At 46.7% G+C, this 22,876-nt stretch overlaps 1 protein-coding gene across 1 annotated transcript; it reads left to right on the plus strand.

The window, feature by feature from the left end:
- Window positions 1-10,169: 10,169 nt before the first annotated feature.
- LOC128268073 (protein wech) lies at window positions 10,170-13,113 on the plus strand. The gene is made up of 4 exons (XM_053005082.1): window positions 10,170-10,366; window positions 10,489-12,622; window positions 12,702-12,854; window positions 12,943-13,113. The coding sequence occupies exons 1-4, from the start codon at window positions 10,170-10,172 to the stop codon at window positions 13,111-13,113; spliced, it is 2,655 nt and encodes an 884-aa protein (XP_052861042.1).
- Window positions 13,114-22,876: the final 9,763 nt, after the last annotated feature.

Here is a 22,876-nt window from a genome sequence, read left to right on the forward strand (position 1 = left end):
GATGGCTGTAAATCTTTCGTCATCACAGCGGCGCAGAGATTCACCCATAACACTTTCCCGAAATCATAGCAGCCCCAGTAGCAACCAGTCGTCGTGTTTGGTCTGGACGCCGGTACCACCACAAAACGGGCCTTTTTGCCCGCGTGTGTGTGTGTGTGAGGAGATTTGTGCGTGAGAGTGAAAGTTATGGGAAAGTGCCGATTGTGCCGAACGATGGCCGCCGCCGCCGCAGCGCCGGCAAGTCTGTGAAGATGAAACTTCCATCATCGAGCATTTTAGACAAGACTTTGTTCTTTTCGCAAACGTCTCTTGTGCATTGATTGCCGCGAGTAGTTTTCCATCCGTTGGATCCATTCAAATCTCACCGACGACTGACGAAAGCAGCGAAGCTGCTGACGCAACGAGAAACTTCAACGCAACGTCGGTTTGGTGCTTAGATGTAGGATAACAAATTCGATACGCCAGAAGCCTACTGAGACGTCTGGAATTTGTACTTGTCATAAAGGGCAACACGGTGACGTGTTTGTAAAGATTAAACACCGTAACCATCAACGGGCTACTACAATCGATACTAGGATTTCGTGACATAAAATCAACACAAACACACCCAAACCAGTATTGTGACCGTAAGACAACTTCAACGGCGAACGAACCATTTTCTTCAGTTACGGGGTCATTGAACTTCTGCGTCGCAACGCGCATCCCTATAAATGTGACGTTCACAGCGGCGACGACGACGGCAAGGACCAGAACCGTTCTCGTCCCTGTTTGAAGAAAACGAAGGGAGGGCTTCATTCTACGGACTGTGAAGACGCCAGCCTTTCGCACGGCACAAATACAACCCCTCGACAGCAGGCGTCAGTCGCATGTACCCCGCACCTTTTTACGGCTGGTGGCCAAGGAGGTTTCCTCGGTAGCGCAATTTGCTTTTGGAACCCCCCGAAAAGGAGCATCTTTGCGGAGGGACGTTTGCGACTTCTGGTGTTATTGAAATTTCCTTCCTTCCCCACGGCCATCGGTGTGGTGGTGTGATCGTCCCTGCCGTCCGTGAAAAACGCCACCAATACCAGCGTAACCACCCGGAGGAGGAGGAGGCGCAACCGGCCACCAATGGACACCACGGGCATCCTTTTAACGAGGGAAAAAAACGTCAAACTATCCTTTCCTGGTGGGAGGTGGTATCGGGGTCAACGAATCCTTAAATCCTGCCGAAAGTTCAACCAACTCTCCTGATATCGGCCCGATTCGCGACGAGGGTTAGTTGTTGTTGTCTTTGGTGGTAGGAGTGTCACGTGCCACATTGGCCATAGGAATTGGTGTAATGTGTTTTTTTTTCGGTGTGTTGTATGCTTCCAATTTTTGGGGGAGGAAATTTTCGGGTAGATCGGCACCTGCGCACTGCGGTGCTCCAGCGATGTTCGGCGGCAATAACAACAAAACACCCCCTTTTGGGCGGCGGAAACACATGCTGCCGAGCGAACGCACCGAGGGTCACACCTTCCAGCCCGAAACCTACAAATCCGGAACCTAGTTGGAGGCCCGTAGTGTGTGCCAAGATTTAGAATTATTCGACTTACCATATCCGTTTGTCGCCTGTTTAATAATGAGGCCTCAAAGGCGGGCAGTTATTGGGTTTCGTGGAGCCAAGATTTGTCCAGAACGATCGACTTTTTTGTCTTACCTTTACGATGGGTGCCCGATAAGGGAAGCATAATTTTCAACCTTCACCGGATACCCGGTGGGGTGACTGGCAGTTTGGGGAAAAAAGGGATAAATGATGAATGTTTAATGTTGTGGCGTTTTGGCGTGTGTGGTTATGTGTCGGGGTGGCCAACGGTATCGACACGTCAATACACAGCACCACCACCAAACACGGGCTTCGTTCCAGCGAATGGAAAATTGGGAAAAGTACACTTCTCGGAACAAGGCAAAAACAAGGGAAAAGCAAACCGTAAACATTCGAAGCACGACGAAGTAGAAGTAGGAGATCGAGAATTGGTAACAGTATGCGTGCGGGAACCGGCATGATGTTCCGATGTTGCGAGTTTTTCCTACGGCCGGTCCCAGTGGCGTTCTACACCCTTTCGACGTATAGCAAGATATTTTAATTTCGTCTTTCGTTCGAGGGAGAGAACGCACTGGGTTCTGGGTTTGGAAGAAACAGCAAAATAGAACTGGCCTGACGCACACACGCCGTGCCACGGTGCTAATGATTCGTTAAGGGGCCCGTTGGAAGCTAAAGTTTGGGCTGTTTTTTTCTATCATACCGTAAGAATGCGATTTGCGTTGTTTTTTGAGCAAAAACTGAACCGATTCGCTACGTACTATTTTCGTAATGTTATTATCACACCGCGTTGCGGAGAAATGTTGTCGATCGATCATGAACCCATGATTGGTTCAGATGATTCCGGAAAAACAACATCTTTTACCGGGCGATGCGGTGCGCTGGCCTTGAAGAAACGGAGCATAAGTGTGTGCAAGTGGAAGAAAATGGTAATGAACCACAAGAACCTGAACCCGTGACCAGAATCATTCCACACAACTTACACTTTACGGCACAGATGGTCTCGCTATCCGGGCGTCCGCGCCATCGTACGCCATGTGTGTGTTGTTTCAGACGGAGGCCGTTGAAGAAACAAACCAACGCTCTCTAAGAACATTCTCGTTCACTTCACGTGTTCCACGCTGTGGTCGATCGTTCTTCGACCCTTTTCTGCGCAGGAAGCGCCCATGCTGCGTGGCGCTCTCTCGAGCCTTCTCTTCATTTATGTTATTTTTACTACAATAGAGGCTTTATGTTTTACATTTGCTCCCCGGCTACAGCTTTACATCTGCGAGTGCGGCGTGCTTTCGGTACTCTGTCACACTCTTCACGTCAATCGACGCCGATTATCTACGATTTGGCCGCTCAACTTTATTCCTGTTCCGAAAATTTTCCAATATGCATTGTTGGTTCGACCGTAACCGAATTTCGCCTCTCCATTTCTTGGTCCACATGCGTAGTTCCCATTCCGCGCGATTGGCACATTCTTTGCATTACTCATTTATGTTTTCGTTCGTTCGTAGAAGTAGCAAATAGATAATAATAGGAACATTTATGGGCGCTGCGTTACTCGACGTGTGTTGATGTTCCCTTGAAAATGTTACCAAAGGCGATTGACTGAATCACTAAAACGACGTTCGTCTTTCTTTAGCGCCATTCCCGGGGAATACCTTGGGCTCAGTTCGGTTTGTGGCGCGCGTGATGTTTTAGCAGCAGCATTTTAGCTCTAATACGCGGTACAAAATTTGAACTGCTTCGTCTTTCGTCAACAACTCCGCGTTTTGGCTTTGTTTCAAACGGTTTTCAAACGAAGGCTCATAAAGTTTACTGTAAAATGTCACACAGAGCGTATCACCACCACGCTGTATGCGCCCCGATCGTTGTTTTATCTCCAGCACACACCGACCTGTGCACGTGTGCTATGGGCTGGGGACGTTAAGATACTTGCCCCACAGCGCACGTTTCGTGACCCAAAAACAAAGTAACTTTTGCCCGGGAACGCCGCGGTTTGCTTCCGGGAAAACGGTGGTAGCCGAAGAGTTACCACATCCAGAGGGAAAGAGAGAGAGAGATAGATAGAGAAAGTCACCGCCGGATGAGGCTTTTGGTGCCCTTGCTGGTGAAATCGCTCTTTCGTTGTTTTAGCAGCCAACGCGGTTCCACGCCCTATCGTCCGTTTGGCTAGCTGCTCACGTACATCCGGCCACCGCCTATCGGTCGCCAATACGTCGCACGAGCACAACGGAAGGAGATTCTACATGCCGGCAAAAGGCCGTGGAGTTATCTCCGACGACGACGACGACGGGATACGTAGATTGGCTTAGAGGAGGAAATATTATCGCATATTTTCGATCCCCCTTCGTTTCTGAAGCAGTCAAATGCAACCGAGAAGCCGATATTTCCATTAATTTTATGTTCCCGTTTACCGAACGCGGATATATGACAGATGCGAGGACGCGTCTGGTTGAAATAAATGGCTACTGTCAGAAAGCTTAAAAGTGCCAAAAACACAGGATCTGATTTGCATGATCAAACAAGAGAAGTTGGTTTTAAATTTCTGAACCAAATTTCTTTATTTGCTCCAACCGAGAGAATGGAACGTATACTAAATTGGCTACGTTTGGACCCCGAGAAGGAACACACATTTTATGGATCTGCTCCAAAAAGTGTCGTTAGGATCTTTGAAAACTCACCCATAAATGGTTTTTCGAAAAACCAGAATTTGACACCATTTCAAATCCAACAAAAATGTGATCGACTCTGATCCACCGGTAAAAACGGTTGAGAAATAAGAAAACACCATCATGTGTCCGTCCGGCAGTTGCCCAGATCTGTGCCTTGATCGTGTGCGATGGTGGCCACACCGCACCGTGGCCCTGTTGACTGGCGGCTTTGTTGCGGTTTGATAACGGTTGCACGCTTCTTGGGCTGGACGAAAAGGTATCTTTTGGCCCCTGGTGTTCTCCTTGACTTCGATGCATTTCGTGATGCAAAAGTTAATGGCACCTAACAGCAGCAGGACAGCAGCAGCAGCAGGTAAGCCGGCGGAAGCAAGAGAAAAAAGCCACCCGATCCTGCACTTTCCGCTTATTTTGCTTCTTTCCATCGTGCAGCTGCTCCATCGGCAGACAATTGGAAAATTGGATGATGGCCGGCCACAGCAGAGCCAGTCGCTGTGCTGTTGTGTGGTGCCCTCTTGTTGGGCTGCATCGAATGTGCATCGGCAGCGGTGCCGCTGGCTGGCTGGCTAACTGGCCTGGCGGCTTGCTTGCTGTGGCAGCAGATGGTCTCTTATGATGCTCTTTGCCACACACACACACTGGGCCCTCTGCTCTGCACACGGTGCCTTTGTAAGAACCAATATCTTTGAAAAAAGAAACCAAATTTGAAATCGCAATAAAAGTTAATGTAAAAATAGTTTTGAACGAAGAAACTATGGCAACGACCACTGTGTCGATAATAAAGAGGGAAATGGAATTTGAATACGGCACAGTAAGCCGAGCACTTTTCTTCTCGATACGTTGCCATGACGTTATTTTTTGGGCATTCAGCAGGTGAGCAGGTTTTTAAGAAGATCGTCGAAAAATAACAGCTCGAGATTGTGTTTGGCGCGAAAAACGGTAGCAGAACCAGCAGCTCCGACATAAAACACACAAACGCACGCGCGCACACATTTATGATGTCAGCTGCACCCGGCACGGCGAGCGCCACAACATATCGGCGGCGGGTCCGTCCGGCCGGCCGAGCGGACTCCCCAGCGTCGTGCGTGTGTTGCTGCGATCAGCAATAAATGATAAAATGATAATATTCTTCCAGCTGCGCTCCCATCCTGCTCATGTTATGCGCCCGTCTCTTTCGTTCCCTGTTTTGCGCCATTCTTCTGGCAAGTATCCTTCGCCTGCCTCTGTTGTGTTTACGAGAAGCGATCGTTGATGACGATGATGGGCGGCTCAAGGGAGTAAAAGAGAGCGAACCTGCCCTGTCGGTGGGAAAGAGTAAGCGCACAAGGACGAGGGTGGCGGCGGCATCTGTTGTGACTGCGTCGACCGTTGCCCAGAGAGATGTGTGTGGTGGAGTCCCTAAGCGCGGAGGTCCCAAAGTTGGCGGTGGTGCGTGTGTTTCTTTCTCTCTTTCATCAACATTTTCCATCCCCGCTGCATTGGTTTCTTTCTCGCTCACTCAAACACGTCGGTCAGATTTCTTGGTTGCTTCGCTGTTATAACCAAACGCAACATTTCCCGAGCGACTATGCGGAACAGACACACACGTACACATCGAAACGCAATACTCTCTCAGCTCGTGTGGATGACGGTGGTGGAGGATTTGCTATGCTGCTGCTGCTGCACCATGTTTCTTTGGCCGCCTCTATGGGCACTTGGTGTGCGGGACCTACCTCAACAATTCCATTCTCCTCCGCGTGCATTCCATCTTCACGTGTGCGTGTGTGTGTGCGGTTGTTTTTCTCTTCTTTCCAATGCCGTTTTCGGTTTTGCATTTAACAACCGTTTCGTGCGCTCATCATGGCATCCTTCGGTGTTATTGTCCATGGTGCAGCGTTGGCATGGTGATCATTCATCATCCTTGTCCCGAGCGAGATCGCGCATGGATCGTGTCTGGCCCGTCAACGCCACTGCGTCGCTGCTCTCGAGGCCGATTCCGGCCGTTGTGTATGTGGTTGTGTGTTTTGAATGGAGTGGAAGTTTCCTGTTACCGCGCTTTCTTCTGCGTTTGTGTCTTCTCCGTCCCGTCGCGTCCTTTCGATTTTTGTCTTCTTTTTCCGACTGTCTCCGCCATTGAGTCCTCATGAGGATTTTCTTCTCGCTCTTGATATGTTCGTGTGTTTATGCCACGCATGTCTACCCACATGGGTCCACGCTGACAAAGACCCACTTTTTAGGGTGGTTAAGCAAGTCTCAAGCTGTTGATAAAACGAGCGAATGGGGCTGTTGTTGAGAAACGTACTGGACACAGGAACTTAATTTATGTTGGTAACCATATTAACTCGTACTAATATTGGCAAATAATATTTTGTTCAATGTCACTGCCATTGTTGTTAGTGACATATTTTATTACCTTTCATCTTCCTTCTCGCAGCAGCTGTTCGCCTTGTTTTATTGAAACATGTTTTGCGTAAAATTTGTAATATTATCTATTGAACCGAGTTCGCAGATGGCATAACTGTCGAAAGTGTTAATCTAAAGGGAAAAGGAACCTTCTACTCACTGTTCTACTCACGGTGGAATATTTTTGTAGACGACGGTCCCGTATTCGGGTATGAATTGTTTTTCTTCGTCCCCACAACGGTTACGACTTTATGGCCCAGTTATGTACTGCTGCTGCTCCAGTCAACGACGAAAACATGATTTCCTGACCGAACTAACGCGCGCGCAGATACTACGTGCTCTGTGCTTGGTTTTGTGCGGCCGCGAACAGTTCAGGTTTTCGAATTTTCAGGTTTGGAAATGAAAGGGAACTGCTGCTGCGCCACGGTGGACACACACGGCACCGATGTGGGTTACGATCGATCAGCTTTCACTGATTAAATTTGCGGCTGCGAAAATGCTTGAGTTTCTTGTGCTTTTTCCGCATTCTCTCCCTCGCGACTCTGACTCGCGCAAGCCCACTGGCACTGGAATATGTTGCGCTCGGCGCAATCCAATGCTCCGCGACTGCATGGACCGCAGTGTAACACAATGCACACCGCTGGTTTCAGTTTTTTGCGCTCTGCGTATTCTGTGTTGCCGGCAGTAAGGAAAGGTAAGGTTAGGGCGCACTAGGCTGAATGGATACCGAATGTGCAGTTGTGCACAGTTCGCTTTTCCCTCGCTCTCTGCGCAGGAAGGGGTCACAGGCCATTTATTGCGTGTCTGCCTTCGGTCGGTCGAATAAATTTACAAAAAGCTCGGACTTCTTTCGGATGGTTAAAACATGTAAACTTTAATCATCAACCATTTAATGGGCCCCGTGAACACGCGGAGTCAGGGATGGGCTCCTCGACTCGGAAGGGATGAAGAATGCGCCCTGCCAGATTGGTGTAGGTTCAGGAAGAGTGTTAGCGCAACTAATTACTTCTTCGTCTTCGTCTCCGTTGGGCCGATAAGCGGGCATAGGGGCCGTAAAAAAAGAAGTTCCCGAAAAAGGTTGCAAGTAGTAAAAGAGAAGCATTAAATTGAAACCCCGGCACCCAGCGTGGCTCAACGATTTCTGTGCTCGTCTTCGTTCGCCCCGATTGCTGTCCAGCCATCCATCCATCAGCGGCGCTGCTTCTTGCCGACCCGATCCCTTTCGTATTCGTCGGCCCCAGGTACGGCCAACATTCAAACCAAGGTTTCAGGATCTCTTAGGGAAGCCTTAAAATTTAGGCTTAGAAAAACACAAAGCCCGAAAGCTGTGCACCAGTTCGTGTTCCTTCGGGGGTCGAGAAAGACTTAAATGCGTGGAACACGCAGAAAATAGTATTTCGCACAAGTTGGGTTCGGATCTTGGTCTTCTCACAATTAATCGGATTATGAAAAGCAAATCTAGAACTAACTGTAAGGCACAAAGACACGAACTTTCCAATGCTCTTCCTGTAGTGACAGGCAAGACAAAATATCGATGTAATTTCATATTCCGTCACGTTGTTGGCTTGTAAGATGATCAGCTCTCTCGAGTTCAATACATTTTCGTTGTGTTTCACGCTTCCTTCTCGACCGAAGGAATCTGATATACCATGTGGGTAAGTGGCAAACACAACCGGGACAATGTTTGGAATAACTTAACCTGAATGCGTGTGTTCTGCCACTCGATAGCGGCCCGAAACGCCAAATACGCATAGAAATGCATTTGCCGAAGATGCCCATATACGCTTGCATAAGCAGCTTAAGAAACAGAATCCATCCCTTCAGAAGGATTCTACGACCTGCATCCTGTTGAAGCAAACAGAAACGGCAACATATTATCTGAAATACCCTCTGATCCCTGCTTTTCAGCGGCGTCATCACAATCGGGCGAGCGGATCACAGATTCCCCAGAACGCCTCTTCCGACAGCTTTCTGCAATCTTTCGATCTTCTTGCACCGGAGCCGCTGGTAGACTGAACAAAATCTCGGGCACGGTGAAATTCTTCCGCCGCCGTCTCTTTGTAGTACGATGAAACGAATCGGAACGAAATGCGCACAAGGCCAACGGGAACCCCACCACCCGTTGGGTCCAACGCGCAGCGAAGCAATGCTTTTTAATGATTTTATGTTTATCGAGACCGATGCCCATGCGGAACGGTTTTTCGTGGTGTACGGTCGGTGCCGCCATGGAGCGAAGCTGTAGCGACGACAAAAAAGGAAGAGAAAAGGTATCCTTCAAGCGACCGGAACGCAACAGGCCAGCCAGCAGCCGGCAGGCAGCGTTTTCTGGGCCATCCTGTCCGCGTCCCGGTGCCCGAACCGCAGGATGCGTCTCTCAGCAAGAATCCATCTCCAAGAGGGACTTGCAATATGATGCGTGCACATTGGCATATGCAGCGCGACGGGGCTGGGCAACGGAACACACTTTATGCAGTTTTTGAGCTATGTTGATGAAGGGTCGGCTGGGGGTCTAAATTGTTTTATTCTCTGCTGCATCCTGGCGAAAGGCAAGGCAGGAAAGGTTGCTGCAGTGTGTGGCTGAGACCGGGAACGGAACGTAGCACAAAGTTCACTCCGTGGCTGCAGAGGATCCGTGTCTGGGAGAAGGAAAAAAAACGGTACACGAAACAGCAGGGACCGCGTCGCGAACCCGAAACCCGGGGTGCTCTCGTGGTGGTGCGAACCCAGAGTTTCAAGGGTAGCCGTTTTGCTTCCAACGCCTCTTCCGCGGCGAACAAGAGGTCAACTGCGTTACGGTTTCATTTTGACGTCTTACGCCGAGTTTTTCTTCATCCTTTCCTACGACTACGAAGCAGACGGAAACAGAGACTTTAAGGAGTGTAAAAAAATCTCAGCTTCTCTTTGCTAGACATTCTCGTTATTGGAACTACCGGGATGAAGGATGCACCGAATGTACCGTTCTCGGAATGCACTATCTATGAGGTTCGGCATTTTCTTGTTCCCGTCCCTCTGGAAGGATCCCATTTGTGTGTGCACACCCATGGAGTGTGTCTCCTAGGATGGACCATTTTTTACAAGCTATGCAAGGGCCTAGACCGAGACCGAGGCGCCTGTATTGCTGCGTAACTGCAACGGCCATTTATCGTGCGTTTGTTGAAGAAACCTAACGACAAATGTGAAAGACGACACTTAGTTTGCTTTAGAAATCCATTTCCTGTCAAGTTTAATCGATATTCTGCGTTGGAAACATGAGCCTGCGTATCCATTTCCAGTACGCTTCCGGTGGGAAAGCACAGAACAAAGGATTACTTTCGACGCACAGCTTGTGTGGTATTGAAATTCGTAATTTTTAATATTCCAACCGTTCGCCTCAAATAATGTGCCCTAAAATGGCCATGTTCTATAAATAAAATTGAAACAATTTTGTTTTCCAGTTATATCGATAACTTTTTAGTAGATAAATCAAATTCAATGTAACTTTTGTAGGGCCGTGGTGTGGCAGACACTTACTAATGCGTGTTCCTTTTTCGTTCACATGTTTGTTTGCAGAATAAAACACGATTATGGCACTGTTATCCAATGGTGCTTCATCGATGCAGATAACGCCACAGCCGGCCAACGGTGGCTCCAGCGGAGGCCCCGGTGGCAACGAAGACTTCAACTCGAATGATCACCTCTTCTTCTCGAGCCTGTTCACCGCACTGCCCCGGTGGGATGGGCCGCTCAAGTCGAGCTCGGGGCCGGTTATGGTTCCACAAAGGTAAACGGCTCCGCGGCTAGCGACTGGCAGAATGATCCAAGTTCCTGTTGGAGATGCGATTGTAACGTTGGAACTCCGTGTCTTAGCTTCCATCTAATTCCATCTACTTTGTGTCTTTGTAGCAATAACAACACGTCACTGGACCGTGATAGCATAAGTATTACGGAGGATCTGCTGTTCTCCAACGTTTTGGGTGCAATCGGGACGGGCAGTTCGACGGGCAGCGGCGGCAGTAGCCACCCTCACGGTCACATCGGTAGCCACGTCGGCGGTGGCGTGGGCATCATCGGCAGCGGCAACGGTGGTGGCGGATCGTCCGCTGCCAGCGAAATACTCGGTGCAATCGGAACCGCCTCCCATCACATGACACCGAGCACGTCACCACAGACAAACTCGTCCAACGGCAGTCACTGTCCGTCGTCGGTCGGTGCTATCTGCGGCCGGTGTGACACGCACGCGTCGAGCCGCTGTCTCGATTGCAACGATGTCCTGTGCGAGGACTGCACAGTGCTGCACGGCAAGAACGCGTTCACGAAAGAGCACTGCGTGATCGCGATCACCACGATCTCGCCGATAGGATCGGCTCCCTGTCTGCTTGGCGGTGGCGGCGTTGCCAGTGGAGGGATCATTGGATCAGGAGCATCCGGTGGCTGCCTCGGTGCCGGAGTGCTATCGGAGCCGCACTGCGATGTGCACGGTGAGGTGTTGCGCTATCTGTGCGAATCGTGCAAGAAAGTCGTGTGCCAGGAGTGTACACTGTGGGAACACAAGGATCATTCGTGCATTCCGGTATCGAGCGTACAGCACGGGGCATCGGACAAGATTCTCTCCATCCTCGAGAGCGGCAAGCTGGGTACGAAGTACATCAAGGCGAGCATCGACCGGGCCGTTACGTACTCGCAGGCAGTCGAACGGGACGCGATGGAGGCGTCTGCTCGCATTCGCAAAGCGATGCGCCACTTCATACTGGCCGCGGAAGACCGCGAGCGGACGCTGCTCGAGCGAGTGGACAAGTTCCGCCAGCAGAAGCTAACCTCACTGTCGGACCAGATGGCGGGCCTTCGGGCCGCACTGGCCGGTTTGTCGCAAACGTCGGACATGCTGACGAAGGCACTCGATGCGGTGCCGGTGATGAGCAGTATGGAGATAGCGAAAACGCTGACGACCGGCGAAAGCCAGATGGAGCAGTTTGCCGCCATGTACAAGAATCTGCAACCGAAGGAGGAGTTTATTACCTTTGCGGCACCCAATTTTGAGCTGCTGCAGGAGATACGGATGCAGGGCGATGTGATGCTCGTTGGCCAGCGAAGCAATTCGGTGTCGAGTAATGGTTCGTCAGCGGCGGGTATGTCTTGCCTGCAAGGTGGACCCCCGTGCGGGAGTATCGGTAGCGGCGTGCTAGGTTCGGGAAATGCTGCAGGTGGACCGGGTGGTGGTGTCCCTGGTGGCAATATTCTCACCCGCCGTCCGATCGTTCGAAGCACAACACCAGCCCAGCGCCTCGGTTGCTCGTCCACCTGGGAGTCGATGGGCAAAGGTGGCCCGGGGGGCGCTTCTGGCGGGGTGCTTGCATCTTCGCCGACTTCGTTCGGTATCGGGCCCATACCTGGTGCCCCGATCATGGGCCAATGCATTCCCGGTTGCGGGAACCATGTGTCCACGAAACCGGCCGTCGGACCAAGTTTAACGTTCGGATTCGATGGCCACGAAGACGGGCAGGTCTCGCGCCCATGGGGCATCACGGTGGACAAGGATGGTCACATACTGGTGGCCGATCGGCGCAACAACCGGGTGCAGATCTTTTACCCCGACGGCACGTTCAAGCTTAAGTTTGGCTCGAAGGGCACCGCCAACGGGCAGTTCGACCTACCGGCCGGCATTTGCACCGACGGGCAGGGCCGCATCATCGTCGTCGACAAGGACAACCACCGGGTGCAGGTGTTCTCAGCCGGTGGCATGTTTCTGCTAAAGTTCGGCAGCTACGGGAAGGAGTGTGGCCAATTTCAGTACCCGTGGGACGTGGCGGTTAACATGAAGGGCGAGATACTGGTGACCGACTCGCGAAACCATCGCGTGCAGCTGTTCAGCCCGGATGGGTTGTTTATCTCGCGGTTCAGCTTCGACGGTGTCAATCACAGCCGGTACTTGAAGGGTTTGACGACTCCCCGGGGGGCCTGCTTTACGCCCCAGGGAGACATTATCATCTCGGACTTTGAAAACCACCGACTGCTGCTGATCGATGCGACACTATCGAAGGTAAGCAGCAAAACGGGTGTGTGTGCTAGGTGGTTTTGTGCCGGCGTTAACCCGTTATCTCTTCGCTTGCCCACGCAAGGTCCTGGCCGCCAAAGGACATGAGGGTTCCGCAGTGCACGAGTTTAGTCGCCCGTCGGGTATCTGCTGCGACGACGATGGCCGGGTGATTGTCGCTGATTCCAAGAACCAGCGTGTACTCATCTTCTCTCCGCAGCTAGAGTTCCTGTGGGTGGTAAGTTCGACCGCATCGACGGGCCTGTGTCGAATTGGCCGTGGCCAAGCTCTAAGTTTCTCTCTGTCGCGTTCACATTATTTCGCAGACCGAAATCAGGCCCTCATCGAACGGGATGCTTGCGGTCGGGATGGACGAAAAAGATCGCCCCAGCGACGTTGCTCTGCTACCGGACGGTCGGCTCGTAGTGATGGTCGAAACCTCACCGGACGCCCGGGACCAGTGCAGTCCACAGAAAACCTTTATCCAAATCTACTAATGTGTCCCGGTGATCGGTGATAGCGTTGGAAAAGGGAAACCATAACAAAAATAAACTGCCAAAAATTGCTTTTTTAACCACTGTCGCCGGGACGATTCTCCTCTCCTTTAGGTGTGCAAAACATGCAAAAATTAAGACTTCGGCGAGGTGTAACAAGTGTAAAGTAAAAAACGTGCTAAGAAATGAGAAGGTGAGAGAGAGAGGGATAGACAGAACAAAAGAAAGTATGCGCGAGAGAGCGGAAATGTGTGTAAAATGAATGAGAAAGTGATCGTTAATTTATACTTATTACATGTACCCGTAACGCTACCTACCTCGAGACGTGTTTTTAAAGCGTGTTAGTGACGTGATTTTGTTTTTAGTCTTCATACAACACAGCCCGCTCCTCGCTCCGGATCGCGCACACGGTCTGCCGCGACCCGTGGTGTACAGATATAGAGGAAGAGCAAGGTTTGATACACAAAATTATGTAATTTAAAGCAAAGAGCAAAAAAGACAATTTACTGTCTAAAAAGAACAAAACCAACGGCAAATGACGATGAAACAGAGAAAACCCGTAAACAGAAGCTTAAAATGAATTTATTCGGAAACTTAAAAGTACAAGCAGCATTAGACAAATGGGAAGAATGGAAACGGTGGATAAAGAAATTGGGCAAATAGTGTGGAGGAACTGAACAGAGGATGAAAGGTGCAAGAAAAGCCCTGTATTCCTACCTATATGGTGTTTTTGTTTGGTAGTCGTGTAACAAATTGTCTTCAAATGTAGCAAATGGATCAAATCTAAAAAAAAACGAGAACGTGGAAGATGGACAGAGCGTCCAGCAAGGAATATAGGAGTCAAAAGATGATGATGCATCGTAAATATAGTACAATTTTAGGTAAATAACGAAACTAATAGTAGGATAATACGCTCCCCGGTTTTCGGGAGCTTTTAGGTGGCCCCGTGCACACAAGTTTGCGACAAACATGTGCCGGTGCCAGTGTTCTACAAGTCGATTCTACGTTTTAATTTCTGTTCGGTTTGGTAGGTCCTAAATGTTTTCGCGCCCACTTAATGCGCGGTTGAATGTTTTTACTAGTGAAATTTTCTTTGCGCTCTGTAGTCACATTTGCTCTGTAATGAATAATTATTTGCGAATCGTTGCTAAAAGGAAACGAAAAACGCGAAATTCGTGAGAGTACGGTTGAGGAGTAGTAAGGAGCATAGTTTATTTGTTTATCATCGAGTGAGAAAACAAGAGATGAACGGAGAAGATGACGAAACACAAAGATTGACACAACAACTTATCGAAAAAGACTGAACTGACTGAACAAACAAACAGAAAAAAGTGAATAGAAAATAATACAAATCATACAGCAACGTCGTGAATTTAGTTTTCCTTGTCCAGCCGTCTAGTTAATGTTAGAAAATGTCACACATAACAATACTGCGCTCGATACGAAGCAAGCTCGAGGTATCTTAACCATTTTCCCGGCTTTGGGTTTTTTTTACTACACATTACACGTTGTTTTTGAGTATCGTGACCTCTTATGTTCAATTGTTCCCCGTGTCGTTCCGATAATCGTTAATTCTTGTTGTCTGTCAAGAGTGGTTGTCCAACAACCCTTCACTTCTCGGTGAATCAATCTAGAAAACTCTTCGCATGAGTGTATTTGACCAAGTATAATACTTAATAATTTGACCACATCACACCAACGCGCCCCTCACGCAGAAAAGCGGAGAAATAGGATGATAATATTGTAAGATTTGATTTTTGATTTAAGTAACTGTACTGCTGTAGCTTGAACTGCAAGCAGTTAGAAGAGGAAGTCATTTTCATGCGCACGATTCAAGCGAGGTGGAAACTTTTTATATGTCTCTGTGGAGAATGTTGTTTTAATCGAATCGAAATCGAAATTATGCAATTCGAATAATTCTTTTTAGAGTAATAGAACACGAAGATAGCGCATGTTGCGTAACACAATTTCGGACTGTTTAAACGTTAAAAATAATGCAAACTTTTGCGTTCCATAAGAACCACATTCATATTGTTAAAAAGATTTGTTTAGTAAGAGCTATGAGTTAATATTGCGTTATTTTATTAGATTCTCCCATCTACTTCAACGAATCACTCGGGTGTGTGGCATCGGCGAATGATGTTATACCCTGGGCAGCATTATAATTCAACCCTCGAAGTTTAACGTACAAACATGTCCCAGTCAATGTGCGCCAATCACGAGCCGCTGAGGCTTTGGTTTTCTTGCACCGCTTACAATCGCCTAGAAAACGGATTCTTGTGATCCTGCGAGCCAAAATGACGGTAATCTTCAAATTGTAATTCTATATTTTTACACCATTAAACCAATTAGTTGTGATCCCCGTAGTTATGATCATGTGCGAACGTGCATGTTCTGTTTAGTTTTAGGTACACTATCATGTTTTTACATAGCAAAGATCAATTTAATTGGCTCGTTAGCGCGTATTGAAGATCACATCTTCACCACCACCACCACGACGAAGGAATCGATCGTGGTTCCCACGGTAGAATCTCTTTCGCAAAACGTATTCGTAAGTAACTTTTGTGAAACCAATTGTAATATTCTTCAGCTTTTGACCGAAAGCACGAAGCACTAGAGAAGATACTGCCAGACAGAATGTTCAAATTTTCGTATTAGTGTTAAGGGACTATGCTATCAAACGGCTCTCACTTACGCGAGATGCATATACACTGTACAACGTTAAGGTTTTTAAAATAAGCTTTTATCTTCTCCCAATTCCCTCTATTCCGACGGCAAACGCGCGGCTACGGTTTGTTGCTGCGAATGGACCCAAACTCCGCGAAGAATTCATAAGGCAATTAAACGTAAGGATACGAAAACCCGTAGCTCTTTCAGCGTGGCAAAGGCACAATGATGGGAGCGCAACCTTTGAGGTGTGGTCAGCCGATGGTACAAAGCGAAGAAGTGGTATACCAATCACCTAGCGAATTCAGTGACAGCAGATGGATATCCGGTGATGAGAGAGCAAGAGTAATATGTAAAGTGAAGCGATGAATGGGATAACGAATAATATTCCAAAAAAGCAATGTTGGCAATTAAACTGCCTTCATTTAGAAGATGTGATTTTGTAAGCGAAACCAAGTAGTGCAGACAGTAAAACACGGTTGGAGGGCGCAGACTGAGAACGAAAAACTTTTCTGAAGTATTCACAAAATAACATTTAAAAGAATGTATAACTCCAAGTGATTCACATGAAAACTGATCATTCAAAACGCGGACACCGAGAGAAGAGCCCACGGACGCCATCGATTATCGCTGCGCGCCCGTGTTGGACGCGGCTTATATGCTACTCCTAGTGCCACGCAAATTATGCATGAAAAACCGACCGAAATCACTCTAAACACTGCGGTGATTGAAAACCTAACGCAAAAGCTTGTGCAAAGCCAGTTGCCAACGCCAACCTTTTCTCTCACGACAAAGAGAAACAAAAAACCGAAAAAAGCACTATGCAATACTTTTCTACCCTTTTTCCCCCGAAGGAACAATGATAAGGATCGATCAGCCAGTACGCGTCGGGGGTGCAAAGGAATTCACTAACGTTCACTCATCCTCGTGCGAAAAAAAAACGATTTTTATCACCAATCTTGCGGAAGTGAAAGGAAGGAAAAGAAAGCTATAAGCATAAATCAAATTACTACTAGCAAAAGTTGCCATACAGTAATAAGAGAATCGAACATGAAAGTAGATTTATTAAAATTAACGAAAAAAAACTATCGCGAGAGTATATTTTATGTACGCTAAAACTACGTGAAAAAGACTAGTGAAAAGTGAAAACGATCGCTTACAGGCAAGAAGGAGGCAACAGCAACTACAAAACTAAATGCAAAGAAAAATTGCAGTGTTCGTGAGTGAAACACCAGAGTCTGATACTGACAAATGGACATCATTTAATGAGTTTGCGTAAACAATAACAATAACGAGAATACGGTTACTAAGTACTAAACACATTAAATGAAAACGATTTAAGAGGGGTATAGTGATGGAGAGATGCTCGATGAAATTAAGTACCCGCCTGAAGATGCTAAAGCAATGCGGCTTCTTGTTTTTTCTTCTTCCTATGATAAAACGCAATTCCAGTCCCTTTCGATATCTTGCTCGCTTTAGGATGTCTTACATTTGTAATGTGTGCACGTAAACAAATGTTGTGTATTCGTAGATATAAACAATCGATTATGTTTAGGAACTTAAATTTTACATTATATCCGGCCATGACGGGCCTTACGCCGGCGGTCAGGCATTCTTTGAGATACTCTTTATTCGCCACTGCAATATGGAAATCTTGCACTGTAACTTCCAGCTATTCTTTTTAGTTTGTATTGAAGAACTTGTCACACGACGCGACGAAGTGGCGACAATTAGCCAATGAAACAGAGGCTGACCGGAAACATAGACTTCTTCTATCGAAGATAGCTTCTTCTTGCGTGGAGCGCCCTAGGAATTAGTAGATCAAAAACGTAGAGCGTTATTGACGCTGCTTATAACCGATCAAGCCATTGTCACCGACTACGAAGACAGTCGCCCGTAAGCACATCTCACCGTCGACGAAACGGCGTCACGAACTGACGCACGTTCATCTACTTAGTTAAAACGACTCATCATTTCGATGCGAATATGCCGTGGACGGAACGAACAGATAACAAAATTGTGTGTTATTTGACTGATCGAAACCAGTAAGACTGAAAGATTCGAACCGTACACTTGGTGAGGTACCGATAATTGCCCGAATGGGCAAGGTGCGACTGGACGACGAGAGCAGTGCTTCTTCTCATCCTCGAGCATATTATCGCGTCGCTTACTCACGAAGTGGAGTGATGGCACACTGATCGTATTACGGATGGGGACGTTTCCAAATCAATTATAAACTCCAAAGACTAGCAAAAAAAAGGGTCATACAGCGCACACGTAACTTGCGTAGATTATGCAAATTCGCGTCAGATGATAAAGAGATCTAGTAATATATAGCAATAAAAGTTATCATAACTGCAGCAAAATCATCCAGCATCACAAAATGTCATAAATGATACAAGTCGTCGTACAGATTTACAGTTAAAGGTTAGAGCCAACGTAGGAGAAGGTGGTGATCGCTCCTTATTAGCTATACAAAAGTTCCTCGTCAGTTTCGCAGACCCGGCGGGCGAACAACGCGCTGCGCTGCCATTTGCTTACATTGCTACAGCCTTCCGTAATGCGTAAGAAACATGCTTTCGAAAGTCCCGAAACTACTATACTTTCCGCGTGACTTTTTGGAGGCTCGATTATTGCTAGCGTATTTTGATAAAACTTATAAGCTACATGTGGCTAAGGTTTTCCTTGCGCACTTCTACCCAACTACTCTAAGCGACTCAAAACTCTGCTCAAAGATAATAACTGCCCTTGGAGTATTGCACACTGGTCATTCAAAACTCAAAATAGAAGGAACGAAATTGGGAAATGGCTACTTTCTAGTGATACGTAAGCAGAAGAGAAGAATTTTGAACAAATTTTTATGTTCATGGCCATTGCGCACACATTTAAAAAAGCAACACAAGTTTGTGTTCTGCAATGAAAAGGAATGTGCATTCCTAGCTAAAGTCCGGTGACCACGGCAAAAGGTGTACCCTTCTCTCTGCACCATAACCGTGTACGCTATCAAGCGAAACAAACGATAGGATTTGAAGTTCGGCTTTGAGTTATGGTCTTGTTTTATTTCAAAACCCATATATATCCCGCAGCAATTACAAATGGAAATCACCACCCATAAAGAGAACTTTACAGCGAGTTAAACGTTTGGAAGCGATAGATTTTTACGGCATAAAGGCGATAAACAGGTGAAGTAGTGAAAATTAAAACAAAATTTGATTGGCTGGAGCCGTGTAGACCTTTGTGAGTGTGACGATTAAGCCGTAAGATAGTATCATATAACGCGTGCTACGGAATGGGAAACCCAAGATGCAAGCAAAATCCGCTGAAATGGTTACCATTGACTGAATTATACAAATAAATGAAACTAAAAATTACAATAAGCATAATCACACCACAGTATGACACAGCATACGAACCCGAACTGCTGAACTGAACAAAAGAACAAAAAAGGGAGGCCCAATAGAGGGCAGCGAAGAACAGACACAAACGAAACACACAAATCTCTGCGCACCGGAGAAAAAATACAGCAAATGAAAAAGCCGGTAAATAGGCGTAAGAATCGAAATCTTCATAAGATGATTGATTTTTATCATTATTACATCGACATCGTTTCATCATTCACATTTGTTTTCACAAAACCCGCATCATCAACCGCACGTTCATTCTTTTAAAATCTGAGCTAATGTACAACTCCTGTCGATTATGGCTTCAGTTTACAAAACTGCGCGATTGCAGAATAATGCAAAAATGTTCCGATACCGAAGGTAACTCTATCACAAAACCACAAGAATATAGAAGAAAAAGTGAAGATAATATAACTTAACATGAAATAACTAGATTTAAAGAGAAATATACCACCTATGCACTATGTACTACGAAGTACTAGTACTATAAGAATGTCTATGTCCAATCAAACTTGCTTTTGCCCACGTCCGGTGGCACATGACATGATGACCAATAAGTTTTTGATTCTTTAACTTTATATTACACATACCCTCGCATCAGTTTATATACATTTAAACTGAGTAAAAAACACGATTTTTCACATTTTCATTTTCAGAAAATATTTTAAGTCCCGTGTTTTTTGCCCAACTTCTCTCAAACTAAAATAGCTGTGCGTTTTCGAGGACTGATCGGAATGCATAATTTAAATAGTTCGTTTAGGCGTTTCATATTTCTATTTCAGATATCACGCCATTTGCGATAATCATTGTTTTCTGATCCTTGATATTCGAGCTAAACGTGGCGTGAGAAATGTAGCCACTGGTCAAGAATTATTTATGTCGTATGGTTCCTTTCAAGCATGGTGCACCTTTCGTTCTACTGTTCGATGCGTCCAGCGGATCCAGACGGTTCTTAATGCCAGATGTGATTAGCATGCAAATGTCTGGCTTCGCGAAATACTTGGGCGTTCCAATACCCGCGAATTTAATCGCTACCTTAGGAACCGGTTCAACAAGAACATCAACTTTGACGTTACCGTTTTCCTGCTCATTTTTGCCGGTTGCATTGATTGCATTCGAATCAAATATTGAATCGTGGAGGATTTTTCAGTTACCTTATTTCCCACGCACATCGTAAGTTGCGAGGAAATCGAAGTGAAAAGCACCATGATGGGGCATATTTCTTTTGGACGTGGTACCCACCCACAGTGGCACCTAGTCCTATGAATAATTTAAATATTTTTACAGTGGCAGCTACCATTTATTATCACTCTGTGGGCTTCAAAAGCATCTTTCATTTATGGTGTTTGATCAAAGAGGTGTGCCGTGTAAAATCAAATTAGTGTTGCATCAGGGTCAATGCGGTTGAGGTCAAACAGAGACTGTTACCCTTGGGGTACCGACTGTACACGCCTTGACCCTACAAAGTGCATCTTTAATAGAGAAGTGCATCTAAAAGCGGAAGCGTTCTATGGCCGCACTGTTAGCAGGCTAACAAACCAGTTCCACTTGACGCGACTCTTCACACAATTGTTTCAAATGTTATATTCATCCGCAGGTTTGGTCTTCGCAGCAAGACAGCCATACATCACGTATTCCAGACACGCCCGCTGCCGGTTATGGGATGAAATGACGTCGCACGTAACGTTTGCCGAAAAAGACATATCGCCGACCAAAAACGGTTTGCGAACGAAATAAAACCATTTATTACCGAACAGTGGAATGTGGTGAAGCAACGAAGCGCAAGGACAGCCGACGGTAATCCGCTTGACATCTCTCTGTTGATGGCTTTTAATTTAAGGCTCGAAGATAAAACTATAGCTTTGCGTTGCTCACAGAGTTTCCGATTTTTAATTTGAAATGACCGACGATACAAGACAGGCTTTGACAAAAATCCTCACTACAAAGAGAAAACATGGATCGTTCAAATGGCGATAAATGACACTTTTTTGCTACTCAATTTCAACTAATGATTGCTACAACGCTGATTAGACGATCAACATTCTCGTACCTTGATTTCTTTGTGCTTTTTAACCTTACTTCTAAGAAGCGACACACATAACGATGCAAAAAAGACAATAGACGACCGGCTACTTAAGCGCAAGACGCACAGTAACAGACACGTGCAAACCTTTTTTTTTACTACGCTGGTCGGATCATAAAACGATCATGAATCGATCGCCGACACCGTCCCACGGTCTGGCGGTCATGTCGCTTTTAATACTCCTTTTCCCTTGGCCACTATCTTTTTTTTACTCTCCCGTGGCCGAGCGTGCTTGCTCTTTTACACGTTTTCAGGTCCGTCGTTTATCATCGCGAAGAGCTGCGTCGGAAATCTCTTCGATTCCGATGCTTCTTACTGTGTGACGCACACACACACAGCAACCCGCGGGGTGGTCAGTCGTGGGGCGATAGTGTGCTCTGCCTACTAAATCGCACGAGCGAGAGCGGGCACACGTTTAACAACAAACTTTTCTTTCTTTCCCACTTGGATAACTCCCCTGATTGTGTCCGACGGCAGGAAACGGCTCGCAGAGCGTGTTTTCGGTTGTGTCGCTTTTCAGTCTTGTTGACGATTGCGTTTCGAGTGGTTTCGTCCCGAGCGGGTTAGTGGTCAACGCGGTTTTAGGCGTGAATGAAAAAAAGGTCCTCAACGGTGACAGTGACCGTCATTGCAATTACGTAGCGCCAGTCATTATCCTGTGTTACGACCAACTTTGTTTACACTAGTGCAATTTAAACGCATTCCTTTTTTTACGCCGGCGACAGGTCAACGAACCGCGGTCAAACTTCTCGTAAGTGAACATTGTGTGTGGTGCCTTGTTTTCTAATCCGTTCCTGTGGCGTATCAAAACAATCGGTATTAAAGTGGAAATAAAAAATGTAATCTTCACACGATCTGAGGATGAATTTTTAGTGACCGATCTTACCGAACCCTGAATGAACTAATCAGAAAAACTTATTTTCGGGTTTTCAAACGCCAGAAAATTCGATGGACTGTTCGAAAATGGGTGTACACCAAACGAACGCGAAGCCTACTTCGGTAAACCAACCGAAAAGCCGAGTTGAAAGTAGCATGTATTTGGTGAAGCCGCCGCGGCCTGGTTATATTTGTATACAAACCGCGCCGAAAGACGGTGAAAACAATGGCCCCGTTAGTTTGCGTAACAAATAATTCGTCGCTGTTGAGGGAACGCTACTTTCATGTTTCATACTGACTTCCACGCTGCTGTTTGTAGTCCGATGACCCAAAAGTTTTGTTTAATTAATAAGCTTGGTTTTCGACACTTTAACCGTTTCTTTAATCATTTTTAATCACGATCAACATTCCTTCCGGTTGGGCTCACTATCAGAAACAACCGTTGAAGGCGGCAATACTCCTATAACAGCTAATGCTAGTGACAATTAAATAGTTAAACCAGCAAAGTCAAAACTATACTCCCTAGTGGCGAACCTAACCTAGTCGGTCACCTAAGCTTAAAAAACCTGTGAATGAAACTTAGTTGTAGAAATGTCCTTCCGAATATAGGTTTATGCGGCTTTGTGAGGTGACCACGCTGGAGATTGGCATGATTAGTTGTCCCATTCCGATTTCCGATCGGATATTGCGAATCTTTGTGAATTTCAAGGGCAACATTTTTCGATTGGCTTTCCGGGGG

The sequence above is a fragment of the Anopheles cruzii genome, chromosome 2, assembly GCF_943734635.1.
Source record: "Anopheles cruzii chromosome 2, idAnoCruzAS_RS32_06, whole genome shotgun sequence".
NCBI classification, from domain to species: Eukaryota; Metazoa; Arthropoda; class Insecta; order Diptera; family Culicidae; genus Anopheles; species Anopheles cruzii.

Bases quoted from the DNA above. Each gene is read 5' to 3' on its own strand.
- LOC128268073 (XM_053005082.1), top strand. From the start codon at position 10,170: ATGGCACTGTTATCCAATGGTGCTTCATCGATGCAGATAACGCCACAG. The intron at 10,367-10,488 runs GTAAACGGCTCC...GTGTCTTTGTAG, and splicing joins CCGGTTATGGTTCCACAAAG to CAATAACAACACGTCACTGG. The intron at 12,855-12,942 runs GTAAGTTCGACC...ATTATTTCGCAG, and splicing joins AGCTAGAGTTCCTGTGGGTG to ACCGAAATCAGGCCCTCATC.